Genomic DNA, 18,932 nt, shown 5'->3' with positions numbered 1-18,932 from the left:
CCCCCCCCGCCCCATCATCATCACACCAGCAGGGGGCAGTGTGTCGTCCTATCACTACTATGGGTGACTCTCCTATATTATGGACCCCACAGCAGTGTGTCTTTAAGAAACGTCGTACAAGCACATCCACATCGATTAGGAAACACCAATCTGAGGAGAGTCTGTGGAAATTCAAGGTTGAGCCCCATCTGCGGGACTTCATTGGTTTTCAGCCTTCAGACGAAACATTTCCTCCAATAGACATATAGTGAGTGCAGCTCTGGAGTATAATACAGGATGTAACTCAGGATCAGTACAGGATAAGTAATGTCATGTATGTACACAGTGACTGCACCAGCAGCAGAATAGTGAGTGCAGCTCTGGAGTATAATACAGGATGTAACTCAGGATCAGTACAGGATAAGTAATGTCATGTATGTACACAGTGACTGCACCAGCAGCAGAATAGTGAGTGCAGCTCTGGGGTATAATACAGGATGTAACTCAGGATCAGTACAGGGTAAGTAATGTCATGTATGTACACAGTGACTGCACCAGCAGAATAGTGAGTGCAGCTCTGGGGTATAATGCAGGATGTAACTCCGGATCAGTACAGGATAAGTAATGTCATGTATGTACACAGTGACTGCACCAGCAGCAGAATAGTGAGTGCAGCTCTGGAGTATAATACAGGATGTAACTCAGGATCAGTACAGGATAAGTAATGTCATGTATGTACACAGTAACTGCACCAGCAGCAGAATAGTGAGTGCAGCTCTGGAGTATAATACAGGATGTAACTCAGGATCAGTACAGGATAACTAATGTCATGTATGTACACAGTGACTGCACCAGCAGCAGAATAGTGAGTGCAGATCTGGAGTATAATACTGGATGTAACTCCGGATCAGTACAGGATAAGTAATGTCATGTATGTACACAGTGACTGCACCAGCAGCAGCAGAATAGTGAGTGCAGATCTGGAGTATAATACTGGATGTAACTCCGGATCAGTACAGGATAAGTAATGTCATGTATGTACACAGTAACTGCACCAGCAGCAGAATAGTGAGTGCAGCTCTGGAGTATAATAAAGATCAGTAAAAGATTTCTATTACCAGTCCTCTGGAATCTCCCTTAGGAAATGTAGTGCACACACATCTGCAGTAAGTAGAGACACAACATCAAAGAATAGTGAAACATCTTTACCAAGTACAAGAAAAACCCAGAACACGGATCAGAACCTCCATCCCGGCTGCAGAACTGATCACTATGAAAGTCACTCTGCCAAATGAGATTTCTGAAATCCACCTGAATGAGAGCAGTAAAACATAAGGTGAGAGGTGGCTGCACATATATACAGTGCACATATATACATATACAGTGCGATATATACAGTATATGGTGGAGCAGTGATGTCATCACGTAACAGTATATGACAATGGCTCCACCTGGTAGTCTCTAAGGCTTCTCCTCGGAGGGGACAGTCTGGCCCTTGCTGAGTCCTCGGATGGACAGGTCATACACCACCTCCTCAATCTTCTTCACATCGTACTTCAGGCCATCGTAGCGCTTCCTCAGAGAGTCGTTCTTAAGGTTGAGAAGTCTAAACCCAAAATCCAACTCATTAATGAAGGTGGCGATCCGCAGAGGCCGAGCGTAGTCTCCCGCTGTGACGCTGTTCACCGCCAGCCTGGACTGGAGACACAGGGATTACAGGTGTAGATTAGGGATGATCCAGAACCATGAGATATCTATAAAGGGGCAGGGGCCAGGTTCTGGTTGAGCCCCCCGCCTGATGCTGCACTTCCCTGCACTGTATCATTTACTCCCTCAGCTTCTATCCCTGAAAAGGGGAGTAAAAACTACCGATAATCCACCCATAATCCCTCATAGAATAGGGATTTACTTTAGAACCAACTGTAGAAGGGCCAGGAAAGATGATGGTACCATGGACCCATCCCCTGCCTAAAGGCTGCACAGCGGCAAAGCCGCGTATTACTGTGTGATGCACCCCGGTGCCTCTGCTGTCCGGTACAGCGCTGTGAGGGCTGCAGAGGCGCCATAGTTGAGGTGCTGGGACCATCATAGAGGCGGCTCATGGTGGCACTCACCAGCTCGCTGGCCAGGTTCAGCACCCCGGACAGATAGTCTTCAATGTCCAGGTGGAATCCCTTCTCACGGTTACTTTCAACTAAAAAAGAAATAAGAAGATTTGAGGGCGATGGATCCCACAGATCACAGTCCCAGCAGTGGCTTCCGCTTCCACCACCAGATCTTAGTATATGTAAGGAGAACCTACTTCCCAAAATCTCTGCAACTGCATCCCGTGTCACCAGCTCCTCATTCTCCAGATACACCAGGAACGCTGCCTGGAAGACCAGACGCTGCAGCACGAAACGCCACTGATCGTGGTACCTGCCACGAGAGAAGAAATGAAATAGTGCAGACCGGCGGGGGCCAGCACCTACAACGCAGCAAGACAGGGAGAGGTCAGCGCCAGAGGGGTGGATGGGGTCTGCGACGGCGACGCAAAGGGGGGAGTCAGCACTGACGATGCAGAGGGAGCAAGGGGGGTGGTCAGCACCACCAACACGACAACGCAGGGAGAGGTCAGCGCCAGCAACAGAGGGAGGGGTCTATGGCGGTGGCAACGCAGAGGTGGGGAGGGCGATGCCAGGAAGGTCACGGTAGCACGACGCCTAGTGCAATGCTCTGCAGACTGATGCCTCCTTCCCCCTCACCTGTAGTACTGATCCGAAGGGAACTTGGTGGCCAGTGTTGCGAGCTGCGTTCGCACCGTTTTGAAGTCTTCTCGGACTTTCAGGCATTTTTCAGGTACTGAGAAAAGAAATGAAGGGAATAAAACCTGGAGACAAAGTGTCTGACAGTGCGGAGGATGGGAGTGATCATCAACATGGAGGCTTCCAAGACCTCAGCCAGGACCATCCGTACAAAGACACAAGGGAGAGGAAAGACACCAGGCACAGATGTTCTTATATCCGGCACTGACTGCCGTGTCAGGACTGGACCATGGAGTAACAGCAGGAGGCGTCTGATGGATAGGATGCTGGGGGTTGTAGTGTTATGGCGGCTCAATGTGTATCTGCTCAGTGCACCCCGAGGCTGCCCAATATGACATCAGCAGGGGCAGGACATCATGGCTCCACCTCCATCCCACAGGGGCAGGTCATAATAGCTCCACCTCCTCTCCTCACAGCTCCACCCCCTCCACCGGGGAGCAGGACATGGCTCCTCCTTCCTTCCCCAAACAGATCCCCCAAGCAGCAGAACATTATGACTATACTCCCTCACCCCAAGGGCAAGGCATCATGGCTCCACCTCCTTCCCTCCCTCAAGGACAGGATATCAATTCTCCTTCCCTCGGGGGCAGGGCATCATAGTGACTCCTCCCTCCTTCGATTTCATAAATTCACAGCTCCTCCCTCCCCGGGGGCCGCACTCACTGCTGCTCAGGCCGGTCTCGTGGTGGACGCTGTGCAGAAGGATGAGGGTTTCCCGCGCTGTCTGCTCCAGTGTCTGCACAACCTTCCTGATCTCCTGAGGAGGAAATTCCAGAATTGAGGTGATGCCAGGAACAATTCGGCCTCTTGTATCACCGTCCCCGCTTATCACATACAGTCCCGCCTCCTGTGTCACCACCCCGCTCATCACACATAGCCCTGCCTCCTGTGTCCCCGCCCCTGCTCATCACACACAGCCCCACCTCCTGTGTCCCTGCCCATCACACACAGCCACGTCTCCTGTGTCACCACCCCCGCTCATCACACACAGCCCCACCTCCTGTGTCTCGTGTTCCTGCTCATCACACACAGCCACGTCTCCTGTGTCCCTGCCCCTGCTCATCACACACAGCTCCACCTCCTGTGTCTCCGCCCCTGCTCATTGTACACAACCTGTCTCCTGTGTCCCCGTCCCGCTCATCACACACAGCCCCACCTCCTGTGTCCCCGTCCCGCTCATCACACACAGCCCCACCTCCTGTGTCAACACCCCGCTCATCACACACAGCCCCACCTCCTGTGTCCCCACCCCTGCTCATCACACACAGCCCGTCTCCTGTGTCATATCCCCCTCTAATCACACACAGCCCCACCTCCTGTGTCCCCACCCCTGCTCATCACACACAGCCCGTCTCCTGTGTCATATCCCCCTCTAATCACACACAGCCCCACCTCCTGTGTCCCCACCCCTGCTCATCACACACAGCGTCTCCTGTGTCATATCCCCCTCTAATCACACACAGCCCCGCCTCCTGTGTCCCCACCACTGCTCATCACACACAGCCCCGCCTCCTGTGTCCCCACCCCTGCTCATCACACACAGCCCCGCCTCCTGTGTCCCCGCCCCACATCTAGCGCCCTGTGCCACGGCCATAGTAACTGCGTCTGATTACGCGGGGGCAGTTACAGAGGGCAGTCCCTGTGGCAGCTCACTATGGGACCCGATTCTCCGCGCCCCCTCACCTCTCGCACGTCCTGGTCTGCGCTCAGTCCATTCTGCAGGGACACAAACAGCTCAATCACCGACATGATTAATCCCGATCAGCGCTGCCGTGACGTCACCACATCAAGGAAATCTGATTGGAACAAATCTTAGCGCCGCCCACAGCAACTCAAAATACTACGTCACTTCCTGATACACGGTAACGTCATCAGCAGCGGCCGGAAGTGTACACCACGTGTTACAGGGAATACGGAGGATTGTGCTCTATGTGTTAACAGCGGCTGAAGCTGTGATTATACATCGGATAGAAGAAGAGAGAGAGGGACTAAAAGATGGGGAGGAAAACGTGTAGACTAAAAGAGAGGAGGAAGAATTAAGCAAGAAAATTAGAGTTGTTGTCCCCATTCAGCAAATATTTGATAGGATTTGTTTAGGGAAAAGTTATACAATTTTATTTTCAATATACTTTCTGTATCAATTCCATGCGATTTTCTAGATCTCTGCTTGCTGTGCTGCTATAAAAGCTTCTATTTTTACTTCCAGTGGTTATCTGTCCATGGTGATGTGATGGAAGTGCACGAGCTGTTATTATCACACAGCTCCTATTACTCTCTGTAATAAAAACGTTTTGTGCACATTCATGTTCATCCCATAACATGGACAGATTTATATCCACTGGAAGAAGCTTCCTATAGAACAGTGATGGCTAACCTATGGCACTGGTGCCAGAGGTAGCACTCGGAGCCCTTTCTGTGGGCACTCGGGCCATCACCAGAGAGGACTCCAGGTATCTTCCTGCAGTCCCAGACAGCCCAGGACTTGCTGTGCACAGAGCTATATTAAAGTGACAGCTCTACCTGGGACTATTTTCTGCTTTATTGGTGTCCTCAGTGCTGGTATCAACGAAAACTGTGACAGAGAAGGGAGTATAAATCATAAATTAAATTTCTGTGTTGGCACTTTGTGATAAATAAGTGGGTCTTTGTTGTAGTTTGGGCACTCGGTCTCTAAAAGGTTTGCCATCACTGCTATAGAATGACAGCGAGCAGAGATCTAGAAAACCGTGAGGGAATGATACAGAAAGCAAAAAAAAAAAATGAATCACTTTTCCTTACACAAAGCGTATCAAATAATTGCCAAAGCAGACAACCCCTTTAAGTATTTGATAACAAAGCATCCGCAATGACCCAGACAGTGAATTAAACATTCTTTAAAAATTGGTTGTTTTGTCCTTTGTTTCCTCTTTCCAAAAATTTAGCAGAAAATTCTGAAATGGCACCAAAACTGCACTACGCCAACCCCGAGCCTCAAGAATCTGTGGATGGGAAAGTTAAAAAGTGTCGGGAATATAATTTTCTTCAAATATAAAGTGATTTTATTGAGAAAATCTGAATAACTTTACCGTTTATAAACAAAAATGTGGAGTCTCCAAGATTGTCCTGAATAAAATGATATATATTTTTTTCTGAGCATTGAAAGATATGAAATGAAAACTGATAATCCAAAGATGCTGTTACAGGGGTTTAAACTGCAATTTACACACTAAGTGACAAATGTGGATCTGATCACAGAACCTTCTTATGCAGTTGCATCCTCCCCTCCAGACCTGCTGTCACCTGAAATCTGCACTGTCTCTAGCAATACGACATCATCAGTGATGCTCCAGATTACATAGAACTCTATAGAATTGGCAGGGCAGCTAACACAGGACTGTAGAGGTGGGCGCTGTAAGGAATTGCTATAAGTGGAACATAGACCCCTGCAAGTGTGATTGCTGCAAACTGTCTTGAAATTAACTTAGAGGTTTTGCAACAATGATTGAAAGCAGAGACAGGATGTATGTTCAACCTGCTGCTCCATAAATTAACCGAAGAACTCCCATTCTTTTGATCTGTTCTCTTCTGTTGAGACCCCAACAATCACATTGTTATCATCGATTCTCTCTATAGTATAGTCACATGCTATTCCTCATCTGTCTGCTAGATGGCTCTTTCCTCCAGGTGTTACTGTGTGATGCAGTTCTCTTTCTCTCCTGCAGGTGTCGCTGTGTGATGCAGTTCTCTTTCTCTCCTGCAGGTGTCACTGTGTGATGCAGTTCTCTTTCTCTCCTGCAGGTGTCGCTGTGTGATGCAGTTCTCTTTCTCTCCTGCAGGTGTCGCTGTGTGATGTAGTTCTCCCTCTTTCCTGCAGGTGTCGCTGTGTGATGTAGTTCTCTTTCTCTCCTGCAGGTGTCGCTGTGTGATGTAGTTCTCCTCTCCTGCAGGTGTTGCTGTGTGATGCAGTTCTCCTACTCTCCTGCAGGTGTCGCTGTGTGATGCAGTTCTCTTTCTCTCCTGCAGGTGTCGCTGTGTGATGTAGTTCTCCTCCTCTCCTGCAGGTGTCGCTGTGTGATGCAGTTCTCTTTCTCTCCTCTAGTTGTCGCTGTGTGATGCAGTTCTCTTTCTCTCCTGCAGGTGTTGCTGTGTGATGTAGTTCTCTTTCTCTCCAGCAGGTGTCGCTGTGTGATGTAGTTCTCCTCCTGTCCTGCAGGTGTCGCTGTGTGATGCAGTTCTCCTCTCCTGCAGGTGTCGCTGTGTGATGTAGTTCTCCTCCTCTCCTGCAGGTGTCGCTGTGTGATGTAGTTCTCCTCCTCTCCTGCAGGTGTCGCTGTGTGATGTAGTTCTCCTCCTCTCCTGCAGGTGTCGCTGTGTGATGTAGTTCTGCTCCTCTCCTGCAGGTGTCGCTGTGTGATGGAGTTCTCCTCTCCAGCAGGTGTCGCTGTGTGATGCAGTTCTCCTCCTCTCCAGCAGGTGTCGCTGTGTGATGTAGTTCTCCTCCTCTCCTGCAGGTGTCGCTGTGTGATGTAGTTCTCTTCTCTCCTGCAGGTGTCGCTGTGTGATGCAGTTCTCTTTCTCTCCTGCAGGTGTCGCTGTGTGATGCAGTTCTCCTCCTCTCCTGCAGGTGTCGCTGTGTGATGCAGTTCTCTTTCTCTCCTGCAGGTGTCGCTGTGTGATGCAGTTCTCTTTCTCTCCTGCAGGTGTCGCTGTGTGATGCAGTTCTCTTTCTCTCCTGCAGGTGTCGCTGTGTGATGTAGTTCTCCCTCTTTCCTACAGGTGTCGCTGTGTGATGTAGTTCTCCCTCTTTCCTGCAGGTGTCGCTGTGTGATGTAGTTCTCTTTCTCTCCTGCAGGTGTCGCTGTGTGATGTAGTTCTCCTCCTCTCCTGCAGGTGTCGCTGTGTGATGCAGTTCTCCTACTCTCCTGCAGGTGTCGCTGTGTGATGCAGTTCTCTTTCTCTCCTGCAGGTGTCGCTGTGTGATGTAGTTCTCCTCCTCTCCTGCAGGTGTCGCTGTGTGATGCAGTTCTCTTTCTCTCCTCTAGGTGTCGCTGTGTGATGCAGTTCTCTTTCTCTCCTGCAGGTGTTGCTGTGTGATGTAGTTCTCCTCCTGTCCTGCAGGTGTCGCTGTGTGATGCAGTTCTCCTCTCCTGCAGGTGTCGCTGTGTGATGTAGTTCTCCTCCTCTCCTGCAGGTGTCGCTGTGTGATGTAGTTCTCCTCCTCTCCTGCAGGTGTTGCTGTGTGATGTAGTTCTCCTCCTCTCCTGCAGGTGTCGCTGTGTGATGCAGTTCTCTTTCTCTCCTGCAGGTGTCGCTGTGTGATGCAGTTCTCTTTCTCTCCTGCAGGTGTCGCTGTGTGATGTAGTTCTCCCTCTTTCCTGCAGGTGTCGCTGTGTGATGTAGTTCTCTTTCTCTCCTGCAGGTGTCGCTGTGTGATGTAGTTCTCCTCCTCTCCTGCAGGTGTCGCTGTGTGATGCAGTTCTCTTTCTCTCCTCTAGGTGTCGCTGTGTGATGCAGTTCTCTTTCTCTCCTGCAGGTGTTGCTGTGTGATGTAGTTCTCCTCTCCTGCAGGTGTCGCTGTGTGATGTAGTTCTCCTCCTGTCCTGCAGGTGTCGCTGTGTGATGCAGTTCTCCTCTCCTGCAGGTGTCGCTGTGTGATGTAGTTCTCCTCCTGTCCTGCAGGTGTCGCTGTGTGATGCAGTTCTCCTCCTCTCCAGCAGGTGTCGCTGTGTGATGCAGTTCTCCTCTCCTGCAGGTGTCGCTGTGTGATGTAGTTCTCTTCTCTCCTGCAGGTGTCGCTGTGTGATGTAGTTCTCCTCCTCTCCTGCAGGTGTCGCTGTGTGATGCAGTTCTCTTTCTCTCCTGCAGGTGTCGCTGTGTGATGTAGTTCTCTTCTCTCCTGCAGGTGTCGCTGTGTGATGCAGTTCTCTTTCTCTCCTGCAGGTGTCGCTGTGTGATGTAGTTCTCTTCTCTCCTGCAGGTGTCGCTGTGTGATGCAGTTCTCTTTCTCTCCTGCAGGTGTTGCTGTGTGATGTAATTCTCCCTCTTTCCTGCAGGTGTCGCTGTGTGATGTAGTTCTCCTCCTGTCCTGCAGGTGTCGCTGTGTGATGCAGTTCTCCTCTCCTGCAGGTGTCGCTGTGTGATGCAGTTCTCCTCCTCTCCTGCAGGTGTCGCTGTGTGATGTAGTTCTCCTCCTCTCCTGCAGGTGTCGCTGTGTGATGTAGTTCTCCTCTCCTGCAGGTGTCGCTGTGTGATGTAGTTCTCCTCCTCTCCTGCAGGTGTCGCTGTGTGATGTAGTTCTCCTCCTCTCCTGCAGGTGTCGCTGTGTGATGTAGTTCTCCTCCTCTCCTGCAGGTGTCGCTGTGTGATGCAGTTCTCTTTCTCTCCTGCAGGTGTCGCTGTGTGATGTAGTTCTCCTCCTCTCCTCCTGCAGGTGTCGCTGTGTGATGCAGTTCTCCTCCTCTCCAGCAGGTGTCGCTGTGTGATGTAGTTCTCCTCCTCTCCTGCAGGTGTCGCTGTGTGATGTAGTTCTCCTCCTCTCCAGCAGGTGTCGCTGTGTGATGCAGTTCTTCTCCTCTCCTGCAGGTGTCGCTGTGTGATGTAGTTCTCCTCCTCTCCAGCAGGTGTCGCTGTGTGATGTAGTTCTCCTCCTCTCCTGCAGGTGTCGCTGTGTGATGCAGTTCTCCTCCTCTCCTGCAGGTGTCACTGTGTGATGTAGTTCTCCTCCTCTCCTGCAGGTGTCGCTGTGTGATGCAGTTCTCTTTCTCTCCTGCAGGTGTCGCTGTGTGATGTAGTTCTCCTCCTCTCCTCCTGCAGGTGTCGCTGTGTGATGCAGTTCTCCTCCTCTCCAGCAGGTGTCGCTGTGTGATGTAGTTCTCCTCCTCTCCTGCAGGTGTCGCTGTGTGATGTAGTTCTCCTCCTCTCCAGCAGGTGTCGCTGTGTGATGCAGTTCTTCTCCTCTCCTGCAGGTGTCGCTGTGTGATGTAGTTCTCCTCCTCTCCAGCAGGTGTCGCTGTGTGATGTAGTTCTCCTCCTCTCCTGCAGGTGTCGCTGTGTGATGCAGTTCTCCTCCTCTCCTGCAGGTGTCGCTGTGTGATGTAGTTCTCCTCCTCTCCTCCTGCAGGTGTCGCTGTGTGATGTAGTTCTCCTCCTCTCCTGCAGGTGTCACTGTGTGATGCAGTTCTCCTCCTCTCCAGCAGGTGTCGCTGTGTGATGTAGTTCTCCTCCTCTCCTGCAGGTGTCGCTGTGTGATGTAGTTCTCCTCCTCTCCAGCAGGTGTCGCTGTGTGATGTAGTTCTCCTCCTCTCCAGCAGGTGTCGCTGTGTGATGTAGTTCTCCTCCTCTCCAGCAGGTGTCGCTGTGTGATGTAGTTCTCCTCCTCTCCAGCAGGTGTCGCTGTGTGATGTAGTTCTCCTCCTCTCCTGCAGGTGTCACTGTGTGATGTAGTTCTCCTCCTCTCCTGCAGGTGTCGCTGTGTGATGTAGTTCTCCTCCTCTCCTGCAGGTGTCGCTGTGTGATGTAGTTCTCCTCCTCTCCTGCAGGTGTCGCTGTGTGATGTAGTTCTCCTCCTCTCCTCCTGCAGGTGTCGCTGTGTGATGTAGTTCTCCTCCTCTCCAGCAGGTGTCGCTGTGTGATGCAGTTCTCCTCCTCTCCAGCAGGTGTCACTGTGTGATGTAGTTCTCCTCCTCTCCTGCAGGTGTCGCTGTGTGATGTAGTTCTCCTCCTCTCCTGCAGGTGTCGCTGTGTGATGTAGTTCTCCTCCTCTCCTGCAGGTGTCGCTGTGTGATGTAGTTCTCCTCCTCTCCTCCTGCAGGTGTCGCTGTGTGATGTAGTTCTCCTCCTCTCCTGCAGGTGTCGCTGTGTGATGCAGTTCTCCTCTTCTCCTGCAGGTGTCGCTATGTGATGCAGTTCTCCTCCTCTCCTGCAGGTGTCGCTGTGTGATGTAGTTCTCCTCCTCTCCTGCAGGTGTTGCTGTGTGATGTAGTTCTCCTCTTCTCCTGCAGGTGTCGCTGTGTGATGTAGTTCTCCTCCTCTCCTGCAGGTATCGCTGTGTGATGTAGTTCTCCTCCTCTCCAGCAGGTGTCGCTGTGTGATGTAGTTCTCCTCCTCTCCAGCAGGTGTCGCTGTGTGATGTAGTTCTCCTCCTCTCCAGCAGGTGTCGCTGTGTGATGTAGTTCTCCTCCTCTCCTGCAGGTGTCACTGTGTGATGTAGTTCTCCTCCTCTTCTGCAGGTGTCACTGTGTGATGCGGTTTTCCTCCTCTCCTGCAGGTGTCGCTATGTGATGTAGTTCTCCTCCTCTCCAGCAGGTGTCGCTGTGTGATGCAGTTCTCCTCCTCTCCAGCAGGTGTCGCTGTGTGATGTAGTTCTCCTCCTCTCCTGCAGGTGTCACTGTGTGATGTAGTTCTCCTCCTCTCCTGCAGGTGTCGCTATGTGATGTAGTTCTCCTCCTCTCCAGAAGGTGTCGCTGTGTGATGCAGTTCTCCTCCTCTCCAGCAGGTGTCGCTGTGTGATGTAGTTCTCCTCCTCTCCTGCAGGTGTCGCTGTGTGATGTAGTTCTCCTCCTCTCCAGCAGGTGTCGCTGTGTGATGTAGTTCTCCTCCTCTCCTGCAGGTGTCACTGTGTGATGCGGTTTTCCTCCTCTCCTGCAGGTGTCGCTGTGTGATGTAGTTCTCCTCTTCTCCTGCAGGTGTCGCTATGTGATGCAGTTCTCCTCCTCTCCTGCAGGTGTCGCTGTGTGATGTAGTTCTCCTCCTCTCCTGCAGGTGTCGCTATGTGATGCAGTTCTCCTCCTCTCCTGCAGGTGTCGCTGTGTGATGTAGTTCTCCTCCTCTCCTGCAGGTGTTGCTGTGTGATGTAGTTCTCCTCTTCTCCTGCAGGTGTCGCTTTGTGATGTAGTTCTCCTCCTCTCCTGCAGGTGTCGCTGTGTTGCGCTGCGCTCCTCCTCTCCTGCAGGTGTCGCTGTGTGATGTAGTTCTCCTCTTCTCCTGCAGGTGTCGCTATGTGATGTAGTTCTCTTCCTCTCCTGCAGGTGTCGCTGTGTTGCGCTCCGCTCCTCCTCTCCAGCAGGTGTCGCTGTGTTGCGCTGCGCTCCTCCTCTCCAGCAGGTGTCGCTCTTCCCTTCGTTCTATCCACGTGTCGCAGCGTCTGCTCGGGAGAAGATGGCGCAGGGTGCGGAGAGCTCGGGGGGCGTCCTGCTCTCTTTGGATCCCAAACTACAGGAAGAGTTCAAGGAGAAAGTAAAGAAAATCCGAAAGAAACCCAAGGTAACGCAGAGTGTGCACAGCAGGGTATAAATAAGGATACACGTGACCGGGGTGCGGTATAGAAACGTACATGTGTGGTGTGCGCTCTGTGTATAGAGACACGTGACCTGTATATACCTGTAGTATGTGCTCTGTATACACAGGCTGAGGAGCTACACATTGTATATACATAGAGCGCTGTCCCGTATATACATAGATATAGAGCGCTGTCCCGTATATACATAGATATAGAGCGCTGTCCCGTATATACATAGATATAGAGCGCTGTCCCGTATATACATAGATATAGAGCGCTGTCCCGTATATATGGACGTAGATATGGAGCGGCCGGCCCGTATATATGGACGTAGATATGGAGCGGCCGGCCCGTATATATGGACGTAGATATGGAGCGGCCGGCCCGTATATATGGACGTAGATATGGAGCGGCCGGCCCGTATATATGGACGTAGATATGGAGCGGCCGGCCCGTATATATGGACGTAGATATGGAGCGGCCGGCCCGTATATATGGACGTAGATATGGAGCGGCCGGCCCGTATATATGGACGTAGATATGGAGCGGCCGGCCCGTATATATGGACGTAGATATGGAGCGGCCGGCCCGTATATATGGACGTAGATATGGAGCGGCCGGCCCGTAGATATGGACGTAGATATGGAGCGGCCGGCCCGTAGATATGGAGCGGCCGGCCCGTAGATATGGAGCGGCCGGCCCGTAGATATGGAGCGGCCGGCCCGTAGATATGGAGCGGCCGGCCCGTAGATATGGAGCGGCCGGCCCGTATGTGGACATTTGCTTTGTAGCTGTTTGTACAGGATGTTGTGGTTTTCCGGTTCTGTGTCACGTTCCTTTGGATTCATTGTTGCTCTCGGTTCTCCCTGGTTCCGCCTCCTGCGTTATCTGTGATGTCATCACTTCTTCTTCTGGTCTCCTGTTTCTTGTGGTAGTTATGTCAGTAATGAACTAGTGACCTCACCTGTGACTTTTTCTCTTGTTCTATTAGGCGGAGGCCCTCACCCCGGGCGTCCTGTACATCGCACACCTGCCCCGCGGCCTCCATGAACCACAACTCAAGGAATATTTTGGGCAGTTTGGAACAGTCACCCGAGTCCGACTATCCCGGAGCAAGAAGGTAAATTCATCCCTCCATTTGCAAACACGTGTATGGTGTATACCGCCACCAGCAGCAGAATAGTGAGTGCAGCTCTGGGGTATAATACAGGATGTAACTCAGGACCAGTACAGGATAAGTAATGTCATGTATGTACACAGTGTCTGCACCAGCATTGAATAGTGAGTGCAGCTCTGGAGTATAATACAGGATGTAACTCAGGATCAGTACAGGATAAGTAATGTCATGTATGTACACAGTGACTGCACCAGCAGCAGAATAGTGAGTGCAGCTCTGGGGTATAATACAGGATGTAACTCAGGATCAGTACAGGATAAGTAATGTCATGTATGTACACAGTGACTGCACCAGCAGCAGAATAGTGAGTACAGCTCTGCGGTATAATACAGGATGTTACTCAGGATCCGTACTGGATAAGTAATGTCATGTATGTACACAGTGACTGCACCATCAGCAGAATAGTGAGTGCAGCTCTGGAGTATAATACAGGATGTAACTCAGGATCAGTACAGGATAAGTAATGTCATGTATGTACACAGTGACTGCACCAGCAGCAGAATAGTGAGTGCAGCTCTGGGGTATAATACAGGATGTAACTCAGGATCAGTACAGGATAAGTAATGTCATGTATGTACACAGTGACTGCACCAGCAGCAGAATAGTGAGTGCAGCTCTGGGGTGTAATACAGGATGTAACTCAGGATCAGTACAGGATAAGTAATGTCATGTATGTACACAGTGACTGCACCAGCAGCAGAATAGTGAGTGCAGCTCTGGGGTGTAATACAGGAGGTAACTCAGGATCAGTACAGGATAAGTAATGTCATGTATGTACACAGTGACTGCACCAGCAGCAGAATAGTGAGTGCAGCTCTGGAGTATAATATAGGATGTAACTCAGGATCAGTACAGGATAAGTAATGTCATGTATGTACACAGTGACTACACCAGCAGCAGAATAGTGAGTGCAGCTCTGGAGTATAATATAGGGTGTAACTCAGGATCAGTACAGGATAAGTAATGTCATGTATGTACACAGTGACTGCACCAGCAGCAGAATAGTGAGTGCAGCTCTGGGGTGTTATACAGGATGTAACTTCCTGTGTTGCTTGGTGATGGCGCTGGACATTGCCTTTAGCCGGTTTATTCTGTGGACCTGTAATCCTGTGTCTTTGTTTGCAGACAGGGGGCAGTAAAGGTTACGCCTTTGTGGAGTTTGAATGTGATGAAGTTGCTCGGATCGTTGCGGACACAATGAATAATTATCTGTTCTGTGAGCGGCTGCTGAAGTGTGAGTATCGCCCTGTGTTCCCCTTCCCTCCTGTGATGTCGCTGACTGTGGAGCTGTAGGGTAACGCTGCCCCCCTTTGCAGGTGAAGTCATTCCCCCGGAGAAGGTGCACCCTAAGACCTTTGTTGGCTGTGACAGAGTCTTCTGGAAACCGAATTTCCCGGCAGTGAAGAGATACAACAAGCAGCGCAGCGCTCCGCAGCAGCAGAGGATGAAGAAGAAACTCCTGTCCAAGGAGAGGAATCTGAGGAAGCAGCTGACCGAGAAAGGCATCGACTACGACTTCCCGGGATTTGTAAGTCTTCCTGCAGCCATCTCAGAGAATTGATGGGGCAGGTTTTGTGGCAGAATCGGAAACTACAGCGCACCTCTCTGGAGGTCCCCCATAGTCTGCGCCTCCCCCATAGTCTGCACCTCCCCCCTCAGATGTGGCTCACCCGAGGACCCCCATAGTCTGCGCCTCCCCCCTCAGATGTGGCTCTCCCGAGGACCCCCTTAGATGTGGCTCACCGGAGGACCCCCATAGTCTGCGCCTCCCCCCTCAGATGTGGCTCTCCCGAGGACCCCCTTAGATGTGGCTCACCGGAGGACCCCCATAGTCTGCGCATCCCCCCTCAGATGTGGCTCACCGGAGGACCCCCATAGTCTGCGCCTCCCCCCTCAGATGTGGCTCACCGGAGGACCCCCATAGTCCGCGCCTCCCCCCTCAGATGTGGCTCACCGGAGGACCCCCGTAGTCTGCGCCTCCCCCCTCAGATGTGGCTCACCGGAGGACCCCCATAGTCTGCGCCTCCCCCCTCAGATGTGGCTCTCCCGAGGACCCCCATAGTCTGCGCCTCCCCCCTCAGATGTGGCTCACAGGAGGACCCCCATAGTCTGCGCCTCCCCCCTCAGATGTGGCTCACCCGAGGACCCCCATAGTCTGCACCTCCCCCCTCAGATGTGGCTCACCGGAGGACCCCCATAGTCTGCGCCTCCCCCCTCAGATGTGGCTCTCCCGAGGACCCCCTCAGATGTGGCCCACCGGAGGACCCCCATAGTCTGCACCTCCACCCTCAGATGTGGCTCACCCGAGGACCCCCATAGTCTGCGCCTCCCCCCTCAAATGTGGCTCTCCCGAGGACCCCCTCAGATGTGGCCCGCCGGAGGACCCCCATAGTCTGCACCTCCCCCCTCAGATGTGGCTCACCCGAGGACCCCCATAGTCTGCACCTCCCCCCTCAGATGTGGCTCACCGGAGGACCCCCATAGTCTGCACCTCCACCCTCAGATGTGGCTCACCCGAGGACCCCCATAGTCTGCGCCTCCCCCCTCAGATGTGGCTCTCCCGAGGACCCCCTCAGATGTGGCTCACCGGAGGACCCCCATAGTCTGCGCCTCCCCCCTCAGATGTGGCTCACCGGAGGACCCCCATAGTCTGCGCCTCCCCCCTCAGATGTGGCTCACCGGAGGACCCCCATAGTCTGCGCCTCCCCCCTCAGATGTGGCTCACCGGAGGACCCCCGTAGTCTGCGCCTCCCCCCTCAGATGTGGCTCTCCCGAGGACCCCCTCAGATGTGGCTCACCAGAGGACCCCTATAGTCTGCACTTACCCCCTCAGATGTGGCTCACCGGAGGACCCCCATTGTCTGCGCCTCCCCCCTCAGATGTGGCTCACCAGAGGACCCCTATAGTCTGCACTTACCCCCTTAGATGTGGCTCTCCAGGGGACCCCCTTAGTCTGTGCCTATCCCCTCAGATGTGGCTTACCGGAGGACCCCCATAGTTTGCGCCTTCCCTCTTAGATGGGGCTCACTAGAGGACCCCCATAGTCTGCCCTACCCCCTGAGATGTGCCTTGTGATATCAGGGATTCGCTCAGGTGCTCTGTGTCTGCGCTTCTTGTACGATAAGACCAGAGTCGATGAGCCAGTCACACAGTAGCCCCCGATGCCGTGGGTTCTCTATGATGGGACAGGTCCCCAATACCCGTATTGTGCGTTTCCCCCACTGATCCCAGCCGCCTCCAGTACCATGAGCTGCTGTCCGTGCTGCTCCATCATCTTTTCCTTGGATCTTGTGGGTTTATATAGGACTCTTAGTCTTCTCTGCATCAGGAGGGTCAGGACATTGATGATTTCTCTCGTCTCCTTTAGGCCGCTCACATAAAGGTAAAGAGACGCCGCAGGACAAAAGCAAATACTTCAGTGAACAGTCAGGTGAGGACCCCCTGAGGTGTAGACCACTCGCCCCTTCTCTGTCACTGGTTATTACTAATGAGCTGTTTCTTGTTAGGATGAGACCCCTGTGTGCACCCCGGCCGTGCTGAAAAGGAGGAAGTCCGCCCGTCTGGAGGCTGCAGACGACAGCGACGACGAGATTGTGTTGACGCTACCAAAAATCACAACTCCCTCCCCTGAGGAGTCCAGAGATGCAGAGGAGAGGACGGGGCAGTAGGGAATGGAGTAAATAAGGACTATGGAGGCTGCATGGACTTCAGGAGGGACCTTGTCCTGTGATGGGACGGGAGCTTCTCCATGTACATAGGGACCCCTGAGCCTCAGGGGGTAGAACGGAGCCACACCCGGTGCTGACCCTCGGTGTCACAGACTTTATTCTGAGGTTTAGCTGTTTATGTGATCTGGATTTGTAATAAACCTGGATGGTTGTCTGTTCCTGTGGGGAAGGGGTTGTCGTTCTTTTGTGGGGGGTCTCTTAATCGCTGAATGCAATATAAGGCCAGTGGGTCTGATATTTGATGAAATCTATGGACAAGTGTCATGTGTAGAAGATCTGACCTGTCAGGCGCAGTAACCTCCAGCCTGGTCACCTAACCCTCGGGGGCTCCTTACCCCCCAATATAAATACTTCTCATACTTGCATCCAGGAAATACATTATTATTTGTATTTTAATACCTTTCGTCCCCAACAATTCTAGTAATAACATTAGACCAGCGCCCCCTGCTGCTTCCACCACAGTTGGGTAATGTTCACACTTTAGTTTTTTTTTTTTCATTAAAAAAAATATAACTACATCTCCCTTTCACTAGTGCAAGATTACCAGGTCCGTGTTATCCTTTCCTGTCGTCCACGTGTAGGATGACCTCTTGCCCCCACTTAGATACTGGAAACTGAGAGGTTAGATACTGTCCCCATAACCTCCTTCTCCAGTGTATTTCCTGTCCCTACAAGGAAGATTGTGAGAAACCACTTCCTCTCCAGTGGCGGTGGGGGGTGCAGTTCTTACCCAGCCATGACACCAGCGGCTCCTTGGTTGGCTGCAGCCTCCCCTGTTGACCCGATCAAATACATTCTGGCCCATCTCCCAAGTCAGGGTTCTCTTTCTCTTTGCTGCTCCCCAATGTCTGTGGCAGCCTCGCTGCTAAAGATTTAGGGGGCTGGGTTCCAGTGCGACATGCCACCTCTCGTGGTAGCTGGGCAGTGGGTCTGCATGGCGGCCAGAATCTTGGCTGTAGCATGGAGCCGCGGAGCCAGGAGGGATGTCCGTGGCTCTGCTCTGAGATCTCCTTGGATCATCCTGAGAAAATGGGTGACTGCCCATCGCTACCTGTCGTGAGTAACCAATGGGTCACTTGGTTTGGGGGGTCTCTCTCCTACGTATATATACTTGTATTCATTATTGGGCTGATCCTGGTTTCTTTCCCAGGTGGAAAAGGATGAGCTATCCAAGAGATGTTTTATGTGTCAGAACAAGCAGGATAAGTGCAGTGTAAAGACTGTATAGCTAAGGTTATGAAAGAGAAATCTCCATCATTTATGGATGTGATGTGCTATGGTAGACAAAAGGATCCAATCTTCCCCAAGTAAAGTGCCCAAGCAAAAGGAGAAAGATAAATTATCTCCCTCTGAGTCCGAGTTGGATATGGGAGCAGCTTGCACCGCTATGGACTCTATGGAGATTTGACTCTGAGAAAATGTTGTCTCTGTCCAGAGACTTGAGGGCGTCTAAGGTTTGACCCAGAAGAGACAAAGTTTGGGGATAGTGTCCCAAAGATGGATATTCAGGTGGCAAACGTAATTTACAAAAATGGACATCCCCTATGAGGTTTCCTCTCAACAAATATGATGGCCTACATAAAAAAATAATGGGAAGTTAAAGAAAGGAAAAGTTATATAATTTTCCAATATACTTTCTATATCAATTCCTCACTGTTTCTGAGATGACTGCTTGCTTTCCTGCTATGGAAAGCTTCTATGTTTACTCCCAGTGGATAGAAATCTGTCCATGGTCACACAGGTGCACGGCTCGTTAGTATAACACCGTTATCCGAGCCGCGCATGTGTGTGACCAAGGTCAGATTTCTGTCCACCGGAAGTAAACAAAGAAGCTTTCTATAGGAGTACAGCAAGAAGAGATCTAGAAAACAGTGAGGAATTGATATAGAAAGTATATTGGAAAATTATATAATTTTTATTATACAATCCATATCAATTTTTAGCTGACCCCTTTAAATCCACTGCTGCAATTTTGACGGATGCATCAG

General features: G+C 51.7%; 2 protein-coding genes across 3 annotated transcripts; one reads left to right on the top strand and one right to left on the bottom strand.

The window, feature by feature from the left end:
- Window positions 1-1,168: 1,168 nt before the first annotated feature.
- Window positions 1,169-4,625, bottom strand: TSN (translin). 2 transcript variants are annotated; one of them, XM_072122061.1, is made up of 7 exons: window positions 4,467-4,625; window positions 3,447-3,540; window positions 2,724-2,820; window positions 2,282-2,397; window positions 2,094-2,173; window positions 1,431-1,677; window positions 1,169-1,290 (listed from the first exon to the last, which is right to left on the bottom strand). In XM_072122061.1, the coding sequence occupies exons 1-6, from the start codon at window positions 4,530-4,532 to the stop codon at window positions 1,441-1,443; spliced, it is 690 nt and encodes a 229-aa protein (XP_071978162.1). In that variant the 5' UTR covers window positions 4,533-4,625; the 3' UTR covers window positions 1,169-1,290; window positions 1,431-1,440. The 2 variants fall into 2 exon arrangements, with proteins under 2 accessions (XP_071978162.1, XP_071978161.1); XM_072122060.1 differs by having other exon boundaries at window positions 1,169-1,677.
- A 7,189-nt stretch (window positions 4,626-11,814) lies between these two features.
- On the top strand, window positions 11,815-17,102 carry NIFK (nucleolar protein interacting with the FHA domain of MKI67). Its single transcript, XM_072122059.1, has 6 exons — window positions 11,815-12,023; window positions 13,031-13,159; window positions 14,342-14,450; window positions 14,533-14,744; window positions 16,584-16,646; window positions 16,723-17,102. The coding sequence occupies exons 1-6, from the start codon at window positions 11,919-11,921 to the stop codon at window positions 16,882-16,884; spliced, it is 780 nt and encodes a 259-aa protein (XP_071978160.1). The 5' UTR covers window positions 11,815-11,918; the 3' UTR covers window positions 16,885-17,102.
- Window positions 17,103-18,932: the final 1,830 nt, after the last annotated feature.

Source organism: Engystomops pustulosus, chromosome 8 (genome assembly GCF_040894005.1).
Source record: "Engystomops pustulosus chromosome 8, aEngPut4.maternal, whole genome shotgun sequence".
Classification (NCBI taxonomy): Eukaryota; Metazoa; Chordata; class Amphibia; order Anura; family Leptodactylidae; genus Engystomops; species Engystomops pustulosus.
Note: the sequence above shows the minus strand (reverse complement) of the source record. Positions and strands in the feature narration are given on the sequence as shown.